This window comes from Oncorhynchus masou, chromosome 12, assembly GCF_036934945.1.
Source record: "Oncorhynchus masou masou isolate Uvic2021 chromosome 12, UVic_Omas_1.1, whole genome shotgun sequence".
In the NCBI taxonomy this organism is placed as follows: domain Eukaryota; kingdom Metazoa; phylum Chordata; class Actinopteri; order Salmoniformes; family Salmonidae; genus Oncorhynchus; species Oncorhynchus masou.
In genome coordinates, this window is record NC_088223.1 from 33,884,095 (window position 1) to 33,908,643 (window position 24,549).

The 24,549-nt window shown below is 42.5% G+C and overlaps 2 protein-coding genes across 2 annotated transcripts in view; both read right to left on the reverse strand.

Moving 5' to 3' along the window:
* Nucleotides 1–1,176: 1,176 nt before the first annotated feature.
* Nucleotides 1,177–6,079, reverse strand: mrpl24 (mitochondrial ribosomal protein L24). Its single transcript, XM_064980264.1, has 6 exons — nucleotides 6,004–6,079; nucleotides 5,099–5,285; nucleotides 4,541–4,636; nucleotides 3,760–3,863; nucleotides 3,144–3,274; nucleotides 1,177–1,652 (listed from the first exon to the last, which is right to left on the reverse strand). Exons 2-6 carry the CDS (start codon nucleotides 5,279–5,281, stop codon nucleotides 1,516–1,518), a joined length of 651 nt encoding a protein of 216 aa, XP_064836336.1. The 5' UTR covers nucleotides 5,282–5,285; nucleotides 6,004–6,079; the 3' UTR covers nucleotides 1,177–1,515.
* A 6,052-nt stretch (nucleotides 6,080–12,131) lies between these two features.
* Nucleotides 12,132–24,549, reverse strand: part of LOC135549890 (semaphorin-4A-like) — a 51,009-nt gene continuing 38,591 nt past the window's right edge. The window contains exons 5-15 of the mRNA XM_064980265.1: nucleotides 23,421–23,519; nucleotides 22,007–22,109; nucleotides 20,661–20,810; nucleotides 20,176–20,303; nucleotides 19,895–20,076; nucleotides 18,619–18,763; nucleotides 17,584–17,773; nucleotides 17,331–17,446; nucleotides 15,775–15,938; nucleotides 14,662–14,744; nucleotides 12,132–13,966 (exon numbers count right to left, since the gene is read on the reverse strand). Coding sequence (XP_064836337.1) covers nucleotides 13,137–13,966; nucleotides 14,662–14,744; nucleotides 15,775–15,938; nucleotides 17,331–17,446; nucleotides 17,584–17,773; nucleotides 18,619–18,763; nucleotides 19,895–20,076; nucleotides 20,176–20,303; nucleotides 20,661–20,810; nucleotides 22,007–22,109; nucleotides 23,421–23,519 — 2,190 coding nt within the window. The 3' untranslated portion in view covers nucleotides 12,132–13,136. The remainder of the gene's footprint in view (nucleotides 13,967–14,661; nucleotides 14,745–15,774; nucleotides 15,939–17,330; nucleotides 17,447–17,583; nucleotides 17,774–18,618; nucleotides 18,764–19,894; nucleotides 20,077–20,175; nucleotides 20,304–20,660; nucleotides 20,811–22,006; nucleotides 22,110–23,420; nucleotides 23,520–24,549) is intronic.

A 24,549-nucleotide genomic window follows, 5' to 3' on the forward strand; every position in this document is an offset into this window, starting at 1 on the left:
TATAAATTGAAGAAATGGATGTATCCATATTTCACTACACCTTTGCAGATGCTATTTTAAAATTATGCAAATTAACAAGCAGGATGGCACAGTGACAAAAAAACAGACTTATGAAGATTGCTTTTCAGTTGAATAAGGACAACTGTAGGTTTTCCACTATTGACCGACAGAATATTATTACACGTCTGTAAAATAAAATGTAAAGATGAATCAATTATAAATCATGGACTTTCAACAGTTCAGTACATCAGTATTGTTATTTTTTGGGGGTGGGCTTTTCCCCTTCTTGACCATCATATAAAACCTGTATGAGTACTTTGTACACCACCCTGTGGAAAAAGTTTGAATGTCACATATCCAGCTTCCAACAGAGTCAAATGAGGTGACTGGGCATATAAGATGCGAACCCTAATCAAATGAGGCGAGTGTGGTCCTAATTGAGAAGGCGTCCCGCTCCTCGCCACTCCCTTGCTAAGGATTTCCTTCTGGACTATGTCCATTACTTGGTCCTTCGCCTCTTTCCTTCCGACGGATTGAAAAGAGACCCAGACATTTGTCTTAAAGCTTAAAATGGCATTATTACACCCTGGCCCAAGAAGTATAACTCATTTGAACATATAAATGGCCAAAGTGGCGGTGAGCTTTCCCAAGAAGAGTAATGACTTAAGGTATTTTCTACTTCATCTTCCCAAACCCTTTTACAAGAAAGGCTGGCAACTACATTTATTTTCCTGGCTCTGCGTTTGCTGCAGCTCGAACTTTAGAGTCTTGACGTCTTTCTCCTGAACTCTGATTTCAGCTCGTCTGTCAAATTCTGAGCTCTCTATTTGTCAAGATGTCCCTCAAAAGCCACGCCGTCCTGCAAAAGTAAAAACCTGTTTAAAAAGCTTGAACTAGTTGCTGACGGTGCAGTTCTGGTAACAACGAGACGTCATTGCAGCTTTACACATATTCATCAGGTCTTAGACACAAGTTCACTTAGGGATGCTTTGGCAAGACCACTTGTTCAACATCTGAATGGATAACTAAAGTAGCCAATTCTATAACAAATTCAGATGTAGTATTGACAGCATGCATGTACCTGCTCAATTTGTAGCACAGAAACATTAGGATTACTTCTATTGTTCATTTTTATCTCCCACTATCTAGGAAAACTCAGTCAAATCAAGAACAGGATTGTAGATTATAGACATTTATTTATGATAAAAACAAAACAAAACATTTGAGACAAACTCTGAAAGCATCATAAATAGTGACTGCTGCTAAATGTATGCCTGACAGAGGACATGTAATGCAGTTACATCTCTATGTGCACATGAAGATTCCCATCACGTTACTGTGCTCACTCAACCCATTTCTGATATCCATCTGGACTGAGCGATGTGGAACATTTCTTTAATACACAGATATAGGCCTATTGTAGGTCCATAAAGAGCATTCAGTAGGGATACCGTGGATGCAACACCCCAACCCAACCCGTGGCTGTGTGGCCCAGACACCAGAGGGTCTTCCCCCTCAGTACCAGTAGGTCTTCCGGTTCCTCCTGGGTTCCTCGATGCCCAGTTTCTCCATTACCTCCTCCTCCAGAGTCTTGAGGGAGGGCGTGTAAGTCTTCTCCAGGGTTTCCTCCGGACTGGTGTCCTTGGGGCCGTCTGGGATGGCAGACACCAACCAATAAGGGGATTCCAAAATTAGAGGGGGGGGGTCAATTCAGAAGAAAGGGTATACTTACACTAAGTAGACTGCATGTAGCTGACCCAACTCACCTAACTTCCAGTACACATCACCCTAGTAATTGTTTTGTGATTGCCTGTTACGAAAATGCACTGACGAAGGAAAAGGTTTGTTGGCTTGATTGAACCATATTATGCAGTAAATGTGAGTGATTTGTTTAAACTACGAGCCCTGTTATCGTAGTGTGTGATCGGTCACCTTTTTGTGATATTGCGATGATTTTACTGTTTTATGCGGTAATTGATCAATTTGCAGAGAATCGTTGACTTGGCAAAAAAAATCTAAAAATGCCATCGCAAAATCATGGAGGGACTGCAAAATGATCCTAATCATAGGCCAAATTCTGACGAGAGACGCAGGAAACTGTTAACTTCAACTCTCACATTGCTATAATATAATTATTTAAAGGCCCAGTGGAGTCGAAATTAAGTTTTCCTGTGTTTTATTGTGTAATAACAGCTGATGAAACTAACACTGTAAAAGTATTTTTTTGTTTTTTTGTTATCAGTGTTATTTTTTGATAGTTTCTGGTTGAAAATACAATCTACACAGGACCTTCTAATTAGTAGGTTTTGCATGGGTGGAGTTATGGCCTGTCTGTTGATTTCACAAGGCGGTATATTTCAGTCTGTTTTGGTGGGATGGAGTTTTGGTTAATTAGTTAATAGACCAATAAGAAAGACCTCTGCCAACAACAGCTAGTTTTCCCCTTCCCACTCAGATCACTCCCAAACATTCCTAGCAAAATTATTGCTTGAGAAATTGCTCTTTGCTAAACATTTTAATTGAAAATCATTACAGTAAGATACTTAATTGTTACTCAGAAATGACTTGATACGGAGATAAAAAATAGCTGCATTTGGCCTTTAAAGGGGCAATCGGAAGTTGCTACCAAATTCTTTTAACTCACAAATTAATGATAAGTCCCATTGATTCTTGAAAATATAACTTATTAATGCCTCATGAGCTTAGTTCAACTGTCATACCCTATCAGAACCCAAAAGGTAAGCTTGTTTTACTCCAATGTTTGTAAACAAAGTAAAATGTGAACAAACATTTACATAGACATTTTTTAAACTAGAACGTTGATATCATGGACAGTTTGCATCCATAACTCTGTGAAGAAATTTGAGTGGTGACATTCCTCCAGTCCCATCCCTCAGCTTTTACCAAAACAGTGGTGGGGAATAAGCTTTGTTATTGTTTCAACTGCTGATTTACCGCTTTAAACAAATAAAGGCGTTCCTTATACATCACCCAGACCAGCTTGTGTCCTGCTTTTCCACTCACTCATCTTCACCCACATTTTTGACAAGCTTGACTCTCATTCACAAAAGCTACCTCAATCCATCTAGATTTCTTTGCCCCTCCTCTAGCCTCTGTTCCTCCCTCCCCAAACGCAGACTCACCCTTCCACTGCTGCGGTACGATGCCGTCTCTGCGCTGGAACACTGGTTTGGGGACAATGCGGCCCGTCCTGAGGGAGACGCGCACCTTCTCCCCCTCCTCTGTGAACCTCCATTCCACCTCAGTGGGTTTCCTGTTGGAGCAAGACAGGAGTCAGGTTTGGTATCAAACTCAGGACAAAAGTAGTCAGGATCAGTCAGGATTCAAGTCAAAGCATTCATTAATCATAAACTATTTAAATAAAATAGAAATGTGGGTGCATCTGTGCACAAAGATCCTACTTATTGCACCTTTAAATCCAAGCCCTGCACATAAAATCTACTGAAAATCTAAAATAAATCCAAAACTAAACTGAGCATGGACACAAACCCAGGTTCTGGATAGCTACTGGGTGAGCAGGCTATTGTTCCGTTTCTTTTTTTGCATGGGTGTTTTCTGCACCACTCTGTGGTAAAGGTTTGTATACCATGAGATTTTCTACTGAAGCCCTGTTTAACTGAATCAGTTGTTTAAGTTTTGGGCTGTTACCAAAGCCTGCACACCCAGAAACAGGTTTGATGATCATGGGCTTAGACAAATGTTAGAATCTGGACCTCCCCATAATGCACTGGGACTCACCTGTCAGTAGGGTCGACAAGTGAGATGTCTCGGATTAGAAGGGGAGCCTCGCTGGCAATATAGGTCCCCCGGTAATCTGCAGTTTTCCCAATGTACCTGAAATGCTAAAATTGAGAAATACTGGGTTCATTTAATCTATTCAAACATTGCAGAGACAACAGAACTTCAATTGCTGTTGAAATCAATGTCCATTATTTGTAACGCAGCCTAAAAAGGGCCATATTCTTTTTTAATAATATAAAGTGGGGTTCAACATCATAAATACAGTATTTGTTAACAGAAACATACCATGCTTGTTTATCATCATAGTCCAAAACATGACAATGGATTCTCCCTAAATTCACTGTAATGATGGTAGCAAAATAAATTACAGGATGGCATTAAGTCTAGTTTGTGAGTTGCTCTTAAAATAGGATCCTATGGTTCTAGCGATAAAACCGGGTCCTGGTCTTTGCAACTGTAGCTTGGCCTGTGAAGCCATTGAGAAGGCTACCCAGATTCAAAGACAGTGCACTAGAAACCGGTATGATAAAAATATTAGAAGGAAGCCCATCAAGCATTTATGAAGCTCCTCATTGGTAGTAGGGACAGTTTTCTAAAACGCTAAAATAAATGTGACTACAACAACCATAGCTGACACTATATCAAGTGGGTTATACAGTATGTAAACAAAATAGTATACAACTGTTGGGTGTTTATACTGAATGTAGTGTATGAATGTCTTCTCTGTTATGGAACTGGTAAACATAACCCCTCTGACAACGATGACTAGGATTCTTACCGTGTTCAGCCCGTCCAGGATGACCCAGTTTCTGTGTCTGAAGACCTGGGCCACTTTGCCCTGCTTTCCTTTGTCTTTCCCAGAGAGAATCTCAACCTGGTCAAGGTGGAACACCAGTTTAGAATATCAAAGCATCAAAACATTAGGCTAATGGCTGAATAAACCTTGACAGTGACACTCCCTTTTCAGCCCTACATCTCATTATCGTAACCTTCCATGTGTTGCTTTTATAGCAAGGAATTGATAAACTCAATGGTTTGCCTAACTATTTGTTTGTGTCTAATAACTGGTATCTCTGCTAAAAAAATTGGCATTTAACTGCAATACCAGTGTTTAGAGGGAAGCATAACATTTTCAGTTCATAATATTTATTATAAATTATAAAGTTTGTGGTATATGGCCAATATACCACAGCAAATAGCTGGCACTCCGCTGCATCGGGCATAAGAACAGCCCTTAGCCGTGATATATTGGCCATATAACACACCGCCTCGTGCCTTATTGCTTAAATATTCCATATCTAAAAATCTTCATTGTCCTTTTGGCATGACCACTTACTGTGTCCCCTTTGAAAACAGACCAGTCCTCATAAGCTATGGGCTCAATGAACACCTTTCTTCTCTTCTTGCCTGGTGGGTTCAATCTCTTGGCAGCTATGGTCCATGGCCGACTTGTGCCGTAGCGGTAGTCTTTAGGGAAGGCAGCCTTAGCGGCCATCGACAGTATGGCTGTTAATCGCATTTTCCTGGAGGAAAAAAAATAAAAACATATTTTTACTTAATTGGTGTGTGCGGTTTGTAAAAATCAAAGGGAGGCAAAGAGAAGTCATTATTTTTCAACATTTACTACTCAACAGCCTAATTATTGATGCCCATACAGTATAATAACCATATAATTAGGATCTCTATGATAGTGACAGTATAGATAGCTTGCTGAATACATAAGATGAAATGTGCTGATCAGCAAATGATATAAAGTTGATTATAAAATAGATACATTATTTTTAAGTATACACTGTGTGAATAACTCTGTGCATTGTCATGATGTTTTATTGACACAAATGCAACACTGACATTGACAGAGCCATCATTTTCATCACTGGTTAGTTAGATGCTGGATAACATTGGCTATGCTAGCTAGAATGGTAATCGTTATTCTGGCTATAGCAAAACACACCTGCACTTTTCTGGTTAGTAGTACGTTGCCAAGCGTATATGTAGCTAGTTAGCTTATTTTTAGTAGCTAACCCGAAAAAACTAGCGCTAGCAATGTAGCTAATTGTTGTGACATTTTGTTGACATTTCGCTAACGTTAGTTTGCTTGAAAAGAGAGATGCATGCCGAGGATTCAAGGAAGATTGAAAGTCAATCGTCTCCACAATACAGAAAACGCAACTAAAATAGATAGCAAACCAAAGCAGATACCATACATTTCCAAATTATCAATCAGAAAATTGCATTTACCCCTTCTCGTTTTCAATGTCACATGCGTAAATCGTTCCACTTTGACCCCTACTACTTCTTTAGGGGTTGTAATTAGTTTACTGGATCTCTACTGCCATCTATCGTACGGGTGGAGTGATGAATCTGTGCCACTGTCAGGTGAATGAGGAATGACAGCCAAACGAAATCACCTGCAGACGCCCAAGTCACGAACTGACTTGGGCTCGGGGTCATTAATAGTAGTCTATGAGCCATCCCCCTAAATCTGGGAGATTTCTGTTTTTTCTTTCACCCGCCATCCCATTAATTTTTCCAATAGGACTTTTACCCTTTAACAAACATTGTCAGTATAAAACAAGTTATATAATTCAATCATAAACGGAATGCTTAGATTCACAGCTATCGATCAGAAACATTTTCAGGCCTGTCCAGTTCAACAGAACTTTGCCATTTGACCCCTAGGGTACATATCAGAATACCTGATACATTTTAAACTGTGTTTGACAAGTGGTTCTGAAAGGTCATGAAAAATGATATATATATAACAAACTTTGAATGCACTAGCTACAGCTATTGTCGAAAAATCTCCCAAATTGTGCCATTGACATTAGAATGTTGGAAACTCAGACATAGAATTCCATGTTGTGGGGGCAACTATGTTTTTGAAAACTTTAGTGGTACAAGGACCAAATTGCACACACAGCTAGAATCACAGGACGAACCCCACAGAAACCTTTTTCCAATAGAGCCACCAAACAACTTATTGGATACATTTTGCCTGACCATGCCTGTATGAAATATAATTGTAGTATCCACAATTATATCTTAAAATGTTAATTGTGATGGAGAATACACAACCAAATGATCCAGGTCTGCCAGATATAGAAATATGTCAAATTATTCACAGAATTGTGTTAAGAATGTGCACAAAAAGCTGTTTGAATCACACATTTCTTCAAACATGTAAAATTGAGAAGTACATGTGAATAGTCATGGATGTGAGTGGATAAAAATTCTATACAATGTTATCCTATTAAAAGGTTGTGGTTATTATGACAGTTTGATGTTGTAGTACCTCCGAATATGTCCCTGTTCACAGGATGGATTGCAGAACTAAATAGTTGAAGCTCCTTTCGTCATGCCTTTAGTCAAATCAGTAACCTAGTGTAGAACAGAAACAACAGCTGTCCTAGAGGTCAAGTCTATAAAACTACAACTACAGCAGCAGTCAAACTCCTAGGATACCCTATTTAACTCATTCCTGGAATGACAGAAACACTTTACATTTATCCATTGATTTCAATTAGTCAAGTGTGTGGCTGTATGTCAAATGTGTTACTATAGTCCGGCATGGATATAGCCAGATGATGAATCCAAAAAGATGTAATTTGAACTTTCACCCAAAGAAATTCAAATGTAGTGTAGACACAGAGGTGCTGGCATGTGTACAATAAATACATTCAATTAGAATTAATAAAACACAATAAAGCCCGGAGTCTTATTTCCATTGTGATCCTTCTATTTAATGTTATTTCAATTCAATTGAATGAGGTTTCAATGTTATTGACCATTCAGCACTGGAAGCTGTCCCCACACAATTTGCCCAGTTTGTGTCTTGTTCATTTCATACTCTGCTAATTGTCGTAGGCTAGCTTGACAGATTGAATATATCCAATTTAATGACTTGAACCTCATGTCATGTTTAACCATCACAATAAAATGGTGACAAACTAGTTATTTTATAAATATACAATTGTTTTCACATAGAAATAGAATCCATTTGAATGTTTTCACTCAATGTTCTTTGATGTACACTACATGGCCAAAAGTATGCTCGTCGAACATCTCAATCCAAAACCATGGGCGTTAATATGGAGTTGGTCCCCCCCTTTGTTGCTATAACAGCCTCCAATCTTCTGGGATTGTTTTTTTCCCCACTAGATGTTGGAACATTGCTGTGGAGACTTTCCATTCAGCCACAAGAGCATTAGTGAGGTCGGGCACTGATGTTGGGGGATTAGGCCTGGCTTCGCAGTCGGCATTCCAATTTATTCCAAAGGTGTTCGATGGGGTTAAGGTCAGTGCTCTGTGCAAGCCAGTCAAGTTCTTCTACACCAATCTCAAGAAACCATTTCTGTATGGACCTCGATTTGTGCATGGGGGCATTGTCATGCTGAAACAGGAAAGGGATTTCCCCAAACTGTTGCCACAAAGTTGGATGCACAGAATCGTCTAGAATGTCATTGTATGCTGTAGCGTTAACATTTCCCTTCACTGGAACTAAGGTGACTAGCCCAAACCATGAACAGCCCCAGACCATTATTACTCCTCTACCAAACTTTACAGTTAGCGTTATGCATTGGGGCAGGTAGCGTTCTCCTAACATCCGCCAAACCCAGATTCGTCTGTCAGACTGCCAGATGGCGAAGCGTGATTCATCACATCCAGAGAGTGCGTTTCCACTGCTTAGAGTCCAATGGCGGTGAACTTCACACCACTCCAGCCAATGCTTGGCATTGCGCATGGTGATCTTAGGCTTGTGCACTTTGTGGCTGAGCCATTGTTGCTCCTAGACGTTTCCCTTCACAATAACAGCACTTATAGTTGACTGGGGGGCAGCTCTAGCAGGACAGAAATTTCACAAACTGACTTGTTGGAAAGGTGGCATCCTATGATGTTTCCACGTTGAAAGTCAGTGAGCTCCTCAGTACAGGCTATTCGACTACCAATGTTTGTCTATGGAGATTGCATGGATGAGTACTTGATTTTATACACCGGTCAGCAGCAGGTGTGGCTGAAATAGCCAAATCAATTCATTTGAACGGGTGTCCATATATTGTTGGCCATGTAGTGTATTACTGTAATGATCACAAGATTTATGCTTAATGTATGCGTATAATTTTTGTCAATGCTTTAAAGTTTTATGGTAAGTAGTTTTTTCCAATAGTTTCAGGTCCTGGCATAAAAAGACAATCACTGGATTCCTCTGAGAAGTGTGTCTGAGATTCGGATCTTGTCATTTGTGGCCTCGACTGCAAACAAAGAAAACTGAAATTGTCTATGTTGTACCCTTGCCTTGTAATATTTAAGGTTTTCACACTCTTCTCCATGGTGCCCATCCTCTAAGGTTTACTCCAGAAATATGTCAAGCATTTTCTGGAGTACAGTCCCTGTCAAGTTGCTAACAATCTGAATACTCCTTCAGTGCAGTACTTCAAACTCTTTTGGACTCGGTTTGCCCTCACAGAATCCAGACTTAATGGTTACCCTTGGATTTCTTCTGTCAAGACCGTCAATTTTTCCATTCGCAATCCGGATGGCACCCTCTACAAACTTGAGCCTAGCAGCGGATATGCTTGTTACAGCCTCAAAGCAGGATAGACTTAAGTAATCTTGCGTAGTGGCCTTGGGTGGGCTGATGCTTTGCTGCAGATAAACAGAAGTGATCATTAACATTTGAAAATACTTGGTCATGGTGAATTGTGTCTCCTCTGTAAATCTACAGAATCCATTTTCAGGTATTTAGATGTAGGAAATAGATTGATGGCACACCCCGGTCTCATGTCACTGAGAAAATACAGCCAAATAGAGTTAAGGTTGTCTTCTCTGTGTGTGTACGTGTGTCTGTTAGTGTGAGTGAGTGAGTTTATTACCTGGCATCCTTAGTCGATCTATTGTTGGTGTTTGTACTCTTCTTTTAAGTATCATTATAACAATGTTTTAAGCATCACGTCAGTGCTGCAGATTACCGGATATTACCTACTACTATAAATCTAGTTTGAATAGCTTGGTGATAAATGGCAAGATTCCAAGACTAATGCTAAACCACAGAAAGAACAATGAGACAGATATTCCACCGGATGTACAAATGTGAAGCATCCGGTTTGCGTTTCCACTCACTACCAAATATGGTAATGTCACATAAAACTGACCAACCGCGAGCTACAAAAATAGGGCTCGCAAATGCAACCAATCTCGCACATTTACTGCATATTGTTCAAATCAAGCCTGACATCAACAAACTTTTCCCTCGTCAGCTCATTTGTGACAAATTGGGCAAAATCATTGCCAGAGCATCCGGTTGGCGTTTCTACTCACTACCAAATATGGTGATGAGAGGAAGTTCACCGGCCAGCAGTGGGAGAAGATGGAGCGAGATGGACTTTGGCCGACATTTATTAATTTTCTCATCAATGAAACATTTGATCGCCATACAGTTTTCTGTTTGTAAAACTAGAATCTGTAAGAATGGACTGCGTTTTGTAGACTTTACCCTTTGCCAAAGTTTAAAATAAATTGCATTGTTTAGGAGTGCAAGGGCGCATTGAGTTATTGCACACGCACACTTCACAGAGTAGGAGTTCCCTAACGGAAATATGCAAATAAATGCTAGAATGCACCAATAGGATCTCACTAGCCTGTGCTTGGCCCCGCCCACGTCCTCTGCCCACTATGATTAATTTACTCCCATTGGACACAACATGCTCGGGTCTATCTTGGGTTAGTTACAAAAAATCTTTGGCTAACCTTGTATCAGTTGTGTGGCTGTTTATGTGTTGTGGGTGTCACCCAGTGGATAAATGGGAGAACTTTTAAAGTGACATTCAAAAATGTCATAAATTACCTATCTATAGGATATGGAGCAAGTTCCTGTACTTCCTGCTCACTCGTAACTGCACGACCAGGCACGACTCCAACACCGTCATTAAATTTGCCAATGGCACAACAGTGGTAGGCCTGATCACCGAAAAGACAGCCAATAGGGAGGTCAGATCTGGCCGTGTGGTGCCAGGACAACCTCTCACTCAACGTGATCAAGACAAAAGGAGATGATTGTGGACTACAGGAAAAGGAGGACCGAGCACGCCCACATTCTCGTCAACGGGGCTGTAGTGAAGCAGGTTGAGAGCGTAAAATTCCTTGGTGTCCACATCACCAACAAACTAACATGGTCCAAGCACACCAAGACAGTCGTCAAGAGGGCACGTCAAAACCTATTCCCCCTCAGGAGACTGAAAATATTTGGCATGGGTCCTTAGATCCTCAAAAGTTCTACAGCTGCACCATCGAGAGCGTCCTAGTTGCATCACTACCTGGTATGGCAAATGTTTGGCCTCTGCCCACATGGCACTGTGGAGGGTAGTGTGTACGGGCCAGTACATCACTGGGGCAAGCTTCCTACCATCCAGGACCTCTATACTAGGCAGTGTCAGAGGAAGGCCCTAAAAATTGTCAAAGACTCCAGCCACCTGTGTCATAGACTGGCAAGTGGTACCGGAGCGTCAAGTTTAGGTCCAAGAGGCTTCTAAATAGCTTCTACCCCCAAGCCATAAGACTCCTGAACATCTAGTCAAATGACTACCCAGACTATTTGCAGTGACCCCCCTCTTTAGTAACTCTACCTACATGTACATACTACCTCAAATAACCGGTGGCCCCACACATTGACTCTGTATCGGTACCCCACATATATAGTCTCGCTATTGTTATTTCATTGTCACTATAATTACTTGTTACTTTTATCTCTAATCAATATATATTTATTTTTTTAAACTGCATTGTTGGTTAGGGGCTCGTAAGTAAGCATTTCACTGTAAGTTCTACACTTGTTGTAACCGGTGCACGTGACTAATAATAATTTGATTTGAAGTTCAGTATATTACATCAAGACGCTGATGAAAATCAATCTGATCATGTTGAGTCCATTCATCTTATCAGTTCATTGTAGCAAGTCATTAAATGTATTTCTCAAAACAAGCCCTTCTGTGTGGCATATGGTACTATGGCTGCGTTTACACAGAAAGCCAGATTCTGATCTTTTGCCCAATTGTTGGTCTTTTGACTGAAAATTTATGGGACAGAGAATCACATCTTTGTGAAAAACAGTTTCACAACACAGCACAATGGCCAAATTATATTGGAGATTAGCCTGGGGCCCTTTTCTCTGTTAAATCCTACTCAACTAAGCTTACATTAATAACATATTACTGTGAAGCTTTAAAATGCTGTAAACTGTGATTTTCTACAGTAGGCCTTAATTCAACACAAATTACAGATATTATTTTTACACAAATTGAACAGTTTATTTGCAACATTGAAACAGTAAGATACGATTGTATAAAAATAAAGACAACTTATTTAACAAAAAAAGTGGTTTGAGATCTGTTTAATAACTATTAGTTTCTCTCATCGTCATCTAAAGCAGCTTTAAAATGGACCAATTTTCTCATAATCTGCTTTCAGTTTCTGAATAGCTGTCTAGCAAAAAAACATGTTTTCATTCAAAATGCAATTTTGGCAATATCACAGTTTTCTAAGTGATTTGAGGATTTCTGTCCAGTTAATATGCTGACAACCACATAAATTATAAAAACTAAAAAGGTCTCTAACCACCAGCATAATCTTGTTCTGGAAGAGATAAGCCCTACAGTGTCAAATCAACATGTTCTCATGGCTTCACAGACCGCAGTATTTAAAAAAAATGTGCGTTTTGGGTGAAAGAGAAGAGTAAATTGGCAGCACATTCAACAGAACGACAAAAAAAAACAGCAAAATAAATAACAATAGAACATTGTACCATACAACGTGCTCCGCATACAAAGACAGTGGTTTAGCAATGTAGACCTGATGCTACAAAAATACTGTTAGAACAAAAAAGGCTGTTGTTTGTGATCCTGCCTGTGATTTGTGTGGACATGTTCCTTAATAGTTAGACAGGAGCCATTTTTCTTTTTTTTTGTGGCAGTGTGGCGGCAGTGTAGTGATGCAGTTCATGTACATTCGATAAAATTGTCTTTCTTGGCTATTTCATTAAATACACATAACAGCCTAGTCAATAGAACCTCGTCTCCAAAGTACATACAGCACAGTATAATACAGATTATTATATAAGAGCAGTGAGTCATGTTAATCAGTCTGCACTTTGATTCACACAGGATGGTATCGTACCAGAAGAAAACAGTGTCCATTTAGTTGAGTTACCACATCAGGCCATACATACAGTCTTACTCGCTGTCATGACAGTCCACACACAGTGCTGCAGTTAGCCGTGTTCATGTAAAACTCCATGGCTCAAGAGTGGCCATGTAAAGGCTACATTGTTCTTAGGTAGAGTGGATATGGCATGTCAATAGTTAGGGTGTGGTTGACTGTGCTCAGATAGGGGTGTTGGGAAGATGCCCATTGGAGCCCCTCGGCGTGACGTTGCACACGACCCCGTTGGCTTGGCCATTGTGTGCCATCTGCCCATTCCGCATGCCATTGCTGCATGGCGACTGACCCCCCCGAAGGGCCTCCCGCTCCTGAGGGCCACCCCTCTCCGAGTCCCTCCCTGGGGCGCTGGCCTGGGGCGCCGTCCTGCTGCGGCAGCGCTGCCTCACGCTATACAGCGTCATAGTTAGCAGAATACTAACGCAGCACGCTAGCAGTACAGACACCACCACCAACTCCTTCAGGTAGGTTTGCCCCAGGAGCAGCTTCTCCCCTCCCCACCACTCCGCTTCAGTCTCAGTCTCCCCCGACTGCTCCACCCAGAAAGTAAAGTTCCTGCTGGTTCGCCTCGTGGTGACTGGAGTCTCCCTTGCTGGCGCGGTGGGCTCCGGCTTGGTCTGCTTGGGCCCAGGCAAGTGCGGAGTGAGCCATCCTCCTGAACCAGCCTGGGTGGTTGGGGGGAGCGCTGGGCTCTGGGGGCGTGTGGTCGTCATGGCAGTGGCCTGAGGGGTGGGGCTGCTCTTCTGCTTTACCTGGTAGATGGCCAGGTTCTGCTGGAAGCCGTTCTCTGTGGAGAGACACAGGTAGTGGCCCAGGGTGGCGGGTGTGGCCAGGAATTGCAGGCTTCCATCCTCCAGCTGCAGGTAGAGGTCTGGGGAGAGGCGGCTGTTGGGTCGCTCCCAGTGGCGGTGGGCAAGGCTCGAGGCCTCTGGGCACTGCAGTCGCACCACCTCATTCAGAGACACAGACACCAGCTCACCTAGGGGAAAGGAGTCTAACAGAAATCAGGAGTCACTGACTGAGGCCCAAGCTTAGACTGAGCCAGATGCTAGAGTTATGGCAGTTGGCGGCTAAGCTAGCGGCTAGCCCACAAGCAAAGGCTTGAGCACACACACACACTGCAGTGTGTATCTAGGTTTCATATGTTGCATGTTTCGTCACAATATTGTTCTGAACGTTCGTTCTGGATTGATGCCCGACTGAGCATTCTACTCAATGCATCATCAATGAGCGCTGATTAAGATTTCATCAAAAGAGCATTACGGTGGCTTGGAAATACTATGACATTCAAAAGGAGGCAAATAATTAGTAGGAAAACCTTTTGTCGTCACCAGATTGACTTTAGATGCAGTATAACACTAGTTAGCTAGCTAAGATCGAGGGGATCGAGGCCACCGGATTTTACCTAGCTAATGTTAGCATTGCTAGCTATTTTTGACACCCTTTGCTAGCCAATGACAACATTGCCATCTGACTAAAGTACATTTGACAACATGATAACGCTGGCAAATGTCAACATATTTTCAGGCACTACAGGGTCATTTAGACAAAATAGTAGTTAGCCTCCATCCAGAATGGCTGGGCTTAGCACCACTTTAGGGCACCACTATGTTGGTGCAACCTATGAATACTATCTAGCTATACTAGTCTGACAGGATAAAGATAAGCATGAAGATGTGTGATTCTCACCTGCTTTTCCTTTGTGCAGTCCAAATCTGGATCTGGGCGAAACACACGCCCCCTGCACATTCCCTCCTTCCACATCCTGGCCTCTGTAGAAGACGAGATAAACACTGTCAGTTTGTGTGTGGGTGTATTTGTTTACGTGTGAGTTTGTGTGATGTATTCTGTGCGTCGGTCCATGCAAAGTTCCTGTTTACATTCTGGTTAACTCTATAATGATGCATAAAATGTACTATATACTAAATATATAAAATTCACTGTATCAGGGATAGAGTAGCGTACACAGACCTTTTGGCATGGCAGCCGTCTTCACTGTGTAGGTACTAATTATTGTATTCTTTTTTAGATTGGGATTACGATCTTGTCTCATCGCTGCAACTCCCCAACGGGCCCGGGAGAGGTGAAAGTCGAGTCTTGCATCCTCCGGGATCGAACCCCAGGCTGTAGTGACACGGCAACACTGCGATGCAGTGTAAATCTTTTTTGAATGGAAAAGATCTGTACCTACACACTGAAGGCTGCAAAGCCGAAACTTCTGTGTAGACCATCCCGGATGCAGTGAATATTATTATGTTTTATATATATATAAAAAAATGAATTATGCTTTATGCATCATCTTTCTGAGTGTGGACCCATCACTTTTGAGCTTTTTTGAATTCACGGATTTTAAGCACCGACTACACTTCTGGGAGAGTGCAATGGGCTCTATAACTCTATAATGTTAAAAGAATATATATTTTTTAAATGATCCAATAAAAGTATCTACTCTACCTACACCCATTAAATGTTATTCTGTTAATTCTTAAATATTATGGGCCAGTTTAAAGTCCACATTAAGCCTTCTCCTGCACTAAGAAGCATGTTCAATGGAGATTATCAATTTAAAAGTGATTTTTAGTTGAGGAATAGTCTCATCTGTACAGGGAATACAGCCCTGAAGGAAATAAATGAATTCCACAAAATCAAATGCAACAGCCTTTATCCAAAAGTCATTTTTAAACACCCAGCTCTAAGTATCATATTCTACTTGCCATGGCACATTCTATAAATCCATTTTATTGGGTTTGTGCCTGCTGGGTGGAGTGGTTGTAATGTAACATGACGGGGTGTGACACTCACACGTTGTCCTGGATGCTGGTGGCGTGGGTGCAGACTTTGACGGAGGGGTCCCAGCCACAGAAGGGATCCCGGGACAGCACACACTCGGCACAGCTCCAGTAGTAGGAGCAGTTGGAGGACGGGACCCTCACCACGCCTTCTGATGTGCCCACAAACAACACACCCTGTGAGGGTGAAGGATAGCATTAGTGCTAATTCGCTAATATTAGTATACATGGGAGATAAGGCGAGTAGCATGTTAGCATTAGTATACACTTAATGACCAATGGCACATGCAGATGATTGGGATGAATAATTAATTGAAACTAATCTTGACCATCTTGGTTAAACCAAGGCGCTCTCAACACTGGGGTTGTGGGTATGGGGTTAGGGGTCACGTACTGAATGTAACCCCTTCAACTGATAGTTGCTTTGGATAAAAGTGTCCGCTAAATGACCATATTTTACTTCAGTCAGAGAACAAAGATTCTCTGCGACATGGTGTGACCCTTACTTGACATGATGTCCGAAATAACTTGAGTTCTACAGCCAGCCATACTGAACCGGAACTGAACTGTGCACACCTTGAATACATTTGTCACACTGGAAAGCTGCGTTGTGAAATACACACCCCCATACAGACAGCTTGCCAGCTTATTTCTCTTGCTCGCTCGCTCTCGTGCAGTAGGTCCGAGAGAGGGGGCTTATCGGGGTTAAAACCATGGCCTTCTCTACTGTCATGCTGTCTCGGACACAGTCCTGCAAAACCTTACCAGCTTCTGTTACTTAAGTGTACACTGAACACCACAGTGTAAGCTAAATAGTTCAACGGTCCCAAAAATTCAACAATTTGTATTCGTCATCGGTATTTCATTATGTGTGAAGGCTGTTAGATAAACTTTGAAATATTATATGCAGTGGTAATACAAAAGTTTCACAGCGTTTCTGCATGTGCAATTGACTGTGTGTCTATTCCGTGCTAACCAACCACCTCGCACTTCACAGACGGTATGAAGCCAGCAAGTGACACGGACTCCACAGGCCATGTCCATCTGTCAGTCACCAGCAGATGTGACGTGATTGGTTGAAACCTCTGGGCATGCTGGTGAGGTTAGAGAGCAGATGAACCCAGCGCACGCATGCATACACACACACACACATACACTGACCCCTCACCAGGCCTGCCTGCCCCACCATATGCATCACGCAAAGAACTAGCGTGAAACTCGCTCCACTGTCGCGTGGTTCACTGTGTTATACTTTAATGTGATCTGTTCCTCAGGGGCGAGCAATTGCTTGCCTCGCTGTAAAAGGAACTGACAAGGCCGTCACGCATGAGGTGACCAGATGTTTGGTTGTGGGGAAGGTTGAGGGAAGAGATGACAGGAGCAGTTCATCTAAACAACCTCCTGAGAGCTTTGGCGACAGGGGGATTCACAGTTTGCATCATGCACGGTTGAAGCACTAGTTAAGTGCCAGCCGGTTCTGAATTAAAATTTTATGTGACAGTGAGGCAAGGGTAAAGTGGAATGAGTACCTAACTTGAGATGGAGAATACCTAATGACTAGAACGGTACCTTTGATTTGGAAAGCAGGAGGTTCTTCACGGCCTGAGGCTGCTCGAAGACCTGGATCTCCTCAATGATGTGGGCACCCTTCTCCAGCAACACTGCTTTGTGGAGGTAGCCCGATTCTGAAAGCAAGCGTTTGAAATCAATGACTAACACAGTAATGGTCTGCACATGCATACATGTACTGAGTAATACAGTCATATTTTGGCCGATTCCAGTTCAATTGCCTGCCACACCGAGTTAAATACATGTCCAGTACCTGTGAGCAGGAAGAGAACGGTGAAGTCCTTGCCGTTGGCGGCCTGTACTCTCTGGGAGACCACATGGCTGTAGCGCTGGTCAGGTGACACCATGGTCAGGCTCCGCCCCACAGGGTGTACGCTGTCGTCTGCGAGGAAGTTTTCTTTGACAAAGCGAAGGGTGTTGTCTGAGGCATTGTGCAGGCCACACTGAGACGAGGAAGAGAAATGGGATTGAGCCAGGCACAGCTATTGAGATACATCCAGCTGTGTGCCAATTGGCTGGTATGGGAGTCATCCACAACAATTATGTTTAGGAGTTTGAAGGAAAACATTTGCATAAAAAGACTCCAACGTCTTAACTCCAATATCACATTTATTATTCCAATGTGTGGAAGTCTATTCTAACTGAACATCAAATCAGTCCATGCTTATGATATAAGGCGGTGGTATTCAAACTTTTTCAACAGGGACCCCATTTTTTACACCAGGATTTCTGGAGACTCAATTTCCCCCCACCCCAATATAATGACAACTTTAAAATCTGTCAATTTAGATTTTTACAACAACAAATAACCTTCAATAAATTGTATCTTCATCTCTTCAACAAAATGAAAAGAAACCAATAAATACATTTACTCAGTAATCTCAAAAAGGTTAAGATAACTACAATCTGGTAGCAGCTAAATTTGTAAAAACTTGGAACACCTTTCTGAAATGCACTCCCATACAATAATCTGTACCCTGATAAATGTTTTACATTTAAATACCACTGATGTAAGGCATGGCTGATTTATTCCTCAATACAACATAGAGAGACAACACAATATGTCAAGGCATTCAAGACAAAACAGAAATGTAACTAACATTTACCTCGGCAAGGATAAACAAGGCATTCTCCCAGCATTGTTTTGTCTAGAGAACTTGTTTTAACTTCTTATGTATATTTTCCTTTCATCCAACTTCTTAGAAGAAGGTCAAATTAGCTAACAAGCCAATTTATTTCTGCTAACCCTCTGGGGATCTCTGTCATTCGAGACAGGGACACAGCTTACCTCTCCCGGGTTGGCAACCTTCTCCTGAACCCGCATGCTCCATCGAAGCGTGTCCCGATTCAGGACCTTGTAGTTGCCTGCGAAAACCGCTTTGATATCGCCAAGGCGGAACGCACACACTGCCGACTGCCCTGAGTTCACCGACCTAGTAGTGCACAAACATCAAAGACCCTTGCGGTCACAACCATGCTACAATCTGGTAGCAGCTAAATTTGTAAAAACTTGAACACCCTTCTGAAATGCACACATTTAAAAAACCCTCAACATACCAACCAGTCTTTAAAAAAAAAAGTGGTCTTATTTGACAAATGTTTTTCAGGGAGGGATTCAAATTAAATTTGGAGTTCAATACTGAACGAGCCAGGTACAGGTAACTGCCAAAATAAAGGAAACACCAACATAAGTGTCTTAATAGGGCATTGGGCCACCACAAGGCAAATTTCTGGAACTCTATTGGAGGGATGTGACACCATTATTCCACAAGAAATTCCATCATTTGGTTGGTATTTTTACGGTGGAGGAAAACGCTATCAGGTGCCACTCCAGAAAGTGTTCCCATCAGTGGTGTGCATTCATGAATGCCAAGTGAAGCCACGCTTCCCCCAAAAAAGTATTAAGAAAAAACAACAAAATACTGTATTTCGTCACTCTACTTTTCATAATTTCCAAGAGGCTGAATATCTATAGATTTTTTTTAAGCGGGGGGGGTCCAGTTTGGATATGGCGTCACTCCTATCAATTCGCATTGAGAGCATACCTCATTTACAAAAACAACTTGATTTGTTGCATCTCATTGTGTTGTTCTCCAGTGGTTATCTAGCTAGCTAAAATTGTCCCTATCCTAAATCGCCATGGATGTGGCCTTGTGGTTTAACTTGCTTGACCATACTGTAGGTCATGACCATACTGTAGGTCATGTAACTGTTTGTTACATTTAATATGCTATGTGGACTCCACCAAACAGATGTTGCTCTCCGGTTTTGTGATGAAACAAAGATGTGGTCGAATTTACTTGAGGTATATGAACTAACAGGTTATAGAGCAAACAACGCAATTATCACAGTACATAGGTTGTAATCTTTTTTTGGGCTTCACCAGTGATTTTACCTACACACCACTACTGGTTCCCATAAGTGTTCAATTGGGTTGAGAGCTGGTGACAGACCTGTACATATCATTAAGACCTGCTAACAAGAAACAGTTGCCATTCCTACGGGAGACTGTCAACAGATGACTTCATCCCATTCATAGAGTATAGAATGTGTAAACTATTCACCACTGAGAGCTGAAGATGCCGAAGAAGAGGGTGTCGTCCACTGGGGCGCCCTCAGGTGGCGGGAGGGTGACGATGTCCTGGATGACGTTGTAGGGCAGCTCATTGTCAGACTGGCACAGGAGCTGGGCTTTAGCGAAGGTGGTCCAGCGTCGTTGCAGGGTACGCTGGCCCCCGACGTCACTCTGGGACAGACAGGAAATGGTTGAGAGGATTACCATTAACATGCATCCGCACACACGCAGGCGTACAACCACACAATCATGCATCTCTTAGGGTCTTACCGTGCAGACTTGGGCGATGCGAGATACAGTGAACTTGTCAATGAAGTCGTACTCCCGGCCCACCTCGCTGAAGAAGAAATAGATCTTCTCTTCGCTGGGGACGAAGTTGGAGCTAATGAAAGTGGGATCTGGAGAAAAAGATTGAACAATTGGCTAGATTAATTGAGATGTGTGTTACTGAAAGCTGGTGAGGAAAATGTATTAACGAAGGAATCATTGGAAAGTATTCCAGACGTATTGTTTAGGAGGGCTTAACCAACACCAAATGACTTATCATTCAATGCTTGCCTAAAAAAATTGAGTGCTTTAAAATACCAGTTTAAATACAGAAGTCAAAATGTACATTTCCTTTTAGTTGTGATTTATTTGGAAAAAGTTACTTGTAGGTATTTCTCCCTCTGTCACGTATTGCTAAATATCCTATATATGTAAGAGTCTTGGGGGTGTGTGTAATACATCATGAGTAGATTGTTGCAGACACGTACCCTCCAGCCAGCCCAAAGTGTCGTCCAGCTTCAGATCAACATGGCCACCCTCGCTGAGGTGGCGGGAGATGACCGGCCGGTTTCCCATGTAGTCCGCTACAGTTCCAGTGTACAGCTCTCCATCTAAACACACACACACACACACACACACTGAGCGTCATCCAGTACGAGCCTCTGTGTGCCTCAAACACGTGAATCTGAGTAAACATACAGGAGAATGACATAACAGCCAACGCTGACAAATTCCAGAGTGCAATGCCTATATTAATGATAGTTGTACTGGCTTTGGATGACAACAAGATCATGGTAAGAGGAAAGAAACATGATTGTTGTACAGTCAGTGCATGTACTGCCTTCCACATCAAGACAATGCCTTAACAGGTGACGACAGATTCTGTCAAGACCTGATATTTATTGCGAGGAATGCAAGTTTTTTTTTGTTTTTTTTAAATAAATAAATGTTACCCCTTTTTTCTCCCCAATTTCTTTAGTAGCTACTATCTTGTCTCATCGCTACAACTCCCGTACAGGCTCGGGAGAGACGAAGGTTGAAAGTCATACGTCCTCCGATACACAACCCAACCAAGCCGCACTGCTTTTTAACACAGTGCGCATCCAACCCGGAAGCCAGACGCACCAATGTGTCGGAGGAAACACCGTGCACCTGGCAACCTTGGTTAGCGCGCACTGCTTCCGGCCCGCCACATGAGTCGCTGGTGCGCGATGAGACAAGGATTTCCCTACCAGCAAAACCCTCCCTAACCCGGACAACGCTAGGCCAATTGTGAGTCGCCCCACGGACCTCCCGGTCACAGCCGGCTGTGAGTCTCCGGTGGTGCTGCAGTACAGCACCCTTAACCACTGCGCCACCCGGGAGGCCCAGATGTTTGCAATGTTGGAGACAGATTCTGCTGGGGACAGATTCTCACAATCAGTCAAAATTAAAAACGGCAAGTGAAATCACAATCTTGAAAACATAAAATGTTAATTATGGCCATTGGCAGATTTATAGGCCTGATCAGGATACATATGCAAAACTGCTGCCCACCCTCCTGTAACGCTGGCTAGCAGTCACATGTTGCCCACATAATGATAAAGACATCAGGCCAAGGATGTATTGACAAGAGGATTATCAGCGTCTGCTCTTCCTCTCGCTCACACAATCACAGATTAAAACAGCAACATGTTATCATGGCAATCTCCACCACCTTCACGCACACTATTCTTAACCCTACAATGAGACGAAGAGGGACGTTTGGCTACCCCCTCCACTTCCTGTGAGTCATCTCTCAGGAGTAGACACCAGACGGTGATGGATTCCGAGTGCATTAGCCATTGGTTGGTACTGGGGTCGTATGGGGTCATCAGCTTTGTCAAATTATATTTCCTTGTTCTGCCCTCCTCTGGCTTTCCGCTGGGGCTCGTCACCAGGGAGAACGTCTCGGAGTTCTGTAAGGAAAAGAGCAGAGCAGGGTCACACCAAAGGTCATGACTCATGAGGAAGCCTACGTTAATCCGTGTTTAGCGCAGTTTTATCTAAGACCATAGTTACAGACCTGCTACACTGGACACTTCATTTTCTGCTGAGCATATGCCATGAGTAACACCCTCCCCCGCAGTTAATTAATCCTGCTACAATGGCCGAATGAGCGAAGCGTCCTTTTGAAGCATGACACTAGGCTTGGAGTATATTTTCTGCCAATTGAACATCGGCTCATGAGGGTAAATACTTGATCAAGTGGCTTGAGCTGCCAGTGTAGCTGCTAAAAACCTACAAGTGTTAGGCTACTAGAGACCATAACCTCTCATGTAAAAACTGGCTAAAATGTAAAAATGACTACTAAAGAAACACATGCTTCTTTGACGCTAAAGGATGCTTAATTCTAGCTAAGTATATGAAGGAGCAACCGAATTGTCTTTATCTAGATAGAGACAAGTGTAGCCCAGTCTTGGGAATCATTATATGAGGGATGTTCTGACCTGGCTAGCATTGGCTATGCGAGTGTAGTCGAGCAAAGCTGCCAGCACCAACATGACCCGAGTTGGACAGGCTGGACTGGTGGTCACGCGAGGATCCAGCCTCTTAAACATTATCACACAGAAATGCACACACACACTCTCAGCCCCTGAGCATCACACTCAGGGGGGCGAGCCAGCAGAGTATGAAAAGATTGCTGGGGCAGGTTGTTGAGCTCAGTACCACACACACATAACCGGATTAAGAAATTATCAACTTCATGGGAAGCACCGGCAAGCACGTTTCTGAGCAAAAAATGACCTACAGCCATGATGTGCATGGCACTAATGTCGTTGCCATTGAATATCTAATATGGGTTTACTGTTCAGCCCATGACCAAGCACCATTACCCTCTTAAGAGAGTTGGAGAAGATACTCAGTGGGTGAGAGAGAGGAAGTGATAGATGGACCAAAAAAAAGAGATGGTGAGGGAGGCAGTGACGGAAGGAGAGAACAAATCGGGATAAACAACCAATGAAATAAGCTTGAGACAGTGATAAATGCAAGACTGTGTGGGATGAATACTAAAAACCTGTTAAGTTCTTGGCCTCACTATTTGCCCTTGAGTACACTGCATCATACATTTAGTGACGATAAAGCTTGTTCTCATTTGAGTATGAGAAAATTATTTGAAGAAAATAATCTAATGTAGGTGTGGGTTACAATATACTGTACAAATGTATGTCACGGCAGTAAAAGATTGGAGTAAAAGAAACACAGAGAAGGAGAAAAGAGAATCTTACGACGTAAGCGCAGCGTGGGCTAAAGGCGAAGGTTCCACAGGCGTACATGTGCGTGGAGTTGAGGAACTGCAGCACCCGGATGAAGTTGGGACAGTCCATCTGAAGGGGGGGACAAGATGGAGACAGATAACTTTTTTTTTTAAATAGTGCAAATAACTAGTTACAGCTCCTAGAAACGTGAGTGCGGGGAGAGATGGAGAAAATTAAGACAGGTAAATATTGGAAAAAGGTTTCCTAATCCTGGTCCTTGAGGTACACTGTGTGCTACTGTCTGTCACTCCAGTCTACACAATACTCTTGTTCTAGGAATTGTGGAATTTAAACTTTGGGGTTTGAATTTAAAGTTTGATACAGTTGAAGTCAGAAGTTCACATACAGTTAGGTTGGGGTCATTAAAACTCGTTTTTCAACCACTCGTAGTTTTGGCAAGTCGGTTAGGACATCTACTTTGTGCATGACACAAGTTATTTTTCCAACAATTGTTTACAGGCAGATTATTTCACTTATCATTCACTGTATCACAATTCCAGTGAGCCAGAAGTTTATATACACTAAGTTGACCATGCCTTTAAACAGCTTAGAAAATTCCCGAAAATTATGTCATGGCTTTAGAAGCGTCTGATAGGCTAATTGACATTGAGTCAATTGGAGGTGTACCTGTGGATGTATTTCAAGGACTACCTTCAAACTCAGTGCCTCTTTGCTTGACATCATGGGAAAATCAAAAGAAATCAGCCAAGACCTCAGTAAAAAAAATGTAGACCTCCACAACTCTGGTTCATCCTTGGGAGCAGTTTCCAAACGCCTGAAGGTACCACGTTCATCTGTACAAACAATAGTATGCAAGTATAAACACCATGGGACCACGCAGCCGTCATACCGCTCAGGAACGAGACGCGTTGGGTCTCCTAGAGATGAACGTACTTTGGTGCGAAAAGTGCAAATCAATCCCAGAACAGCAGCAAAGGACCTTGTGAAGATGGAGGAAACAGGTACAAAAGTAACTATATCCACAGTAAAACGAGTCCTATATCGACATAACCTGAAAGGCCGCTCAGCAAGGAAGGAGCCATTGCTCCAAAACCGCCATAAAAAGCAAGTCTATGGTTTGCAACTGCACATGGGGGCA

Excerpts from the sequence above, each read along its gene's own strand:
- mrpl24 (XM_064980264.1), bottom strand. The coding sequence starts at position 5,281 with ATGCGATTAACAGCCATACTGTCGATGGCCGCTAAGGCTGCCTTCCCT. Across the intron at positions 3,275-3,759 it reads CTTGTCGACCCTACTGACAG|GAAACCCACTGAGGTGGAAT; the intron begins GTGAGTCCCAGT and ends TTGCTCCAACAG. Across the intron at positions 1,653-3,143 it reads CGTACCGCAGCAGTGGAAGG|ACGGCCCCAAGGACACCAGT; the intron begins GTGAGTCTGCGT and ends CTGCCATCCCAG.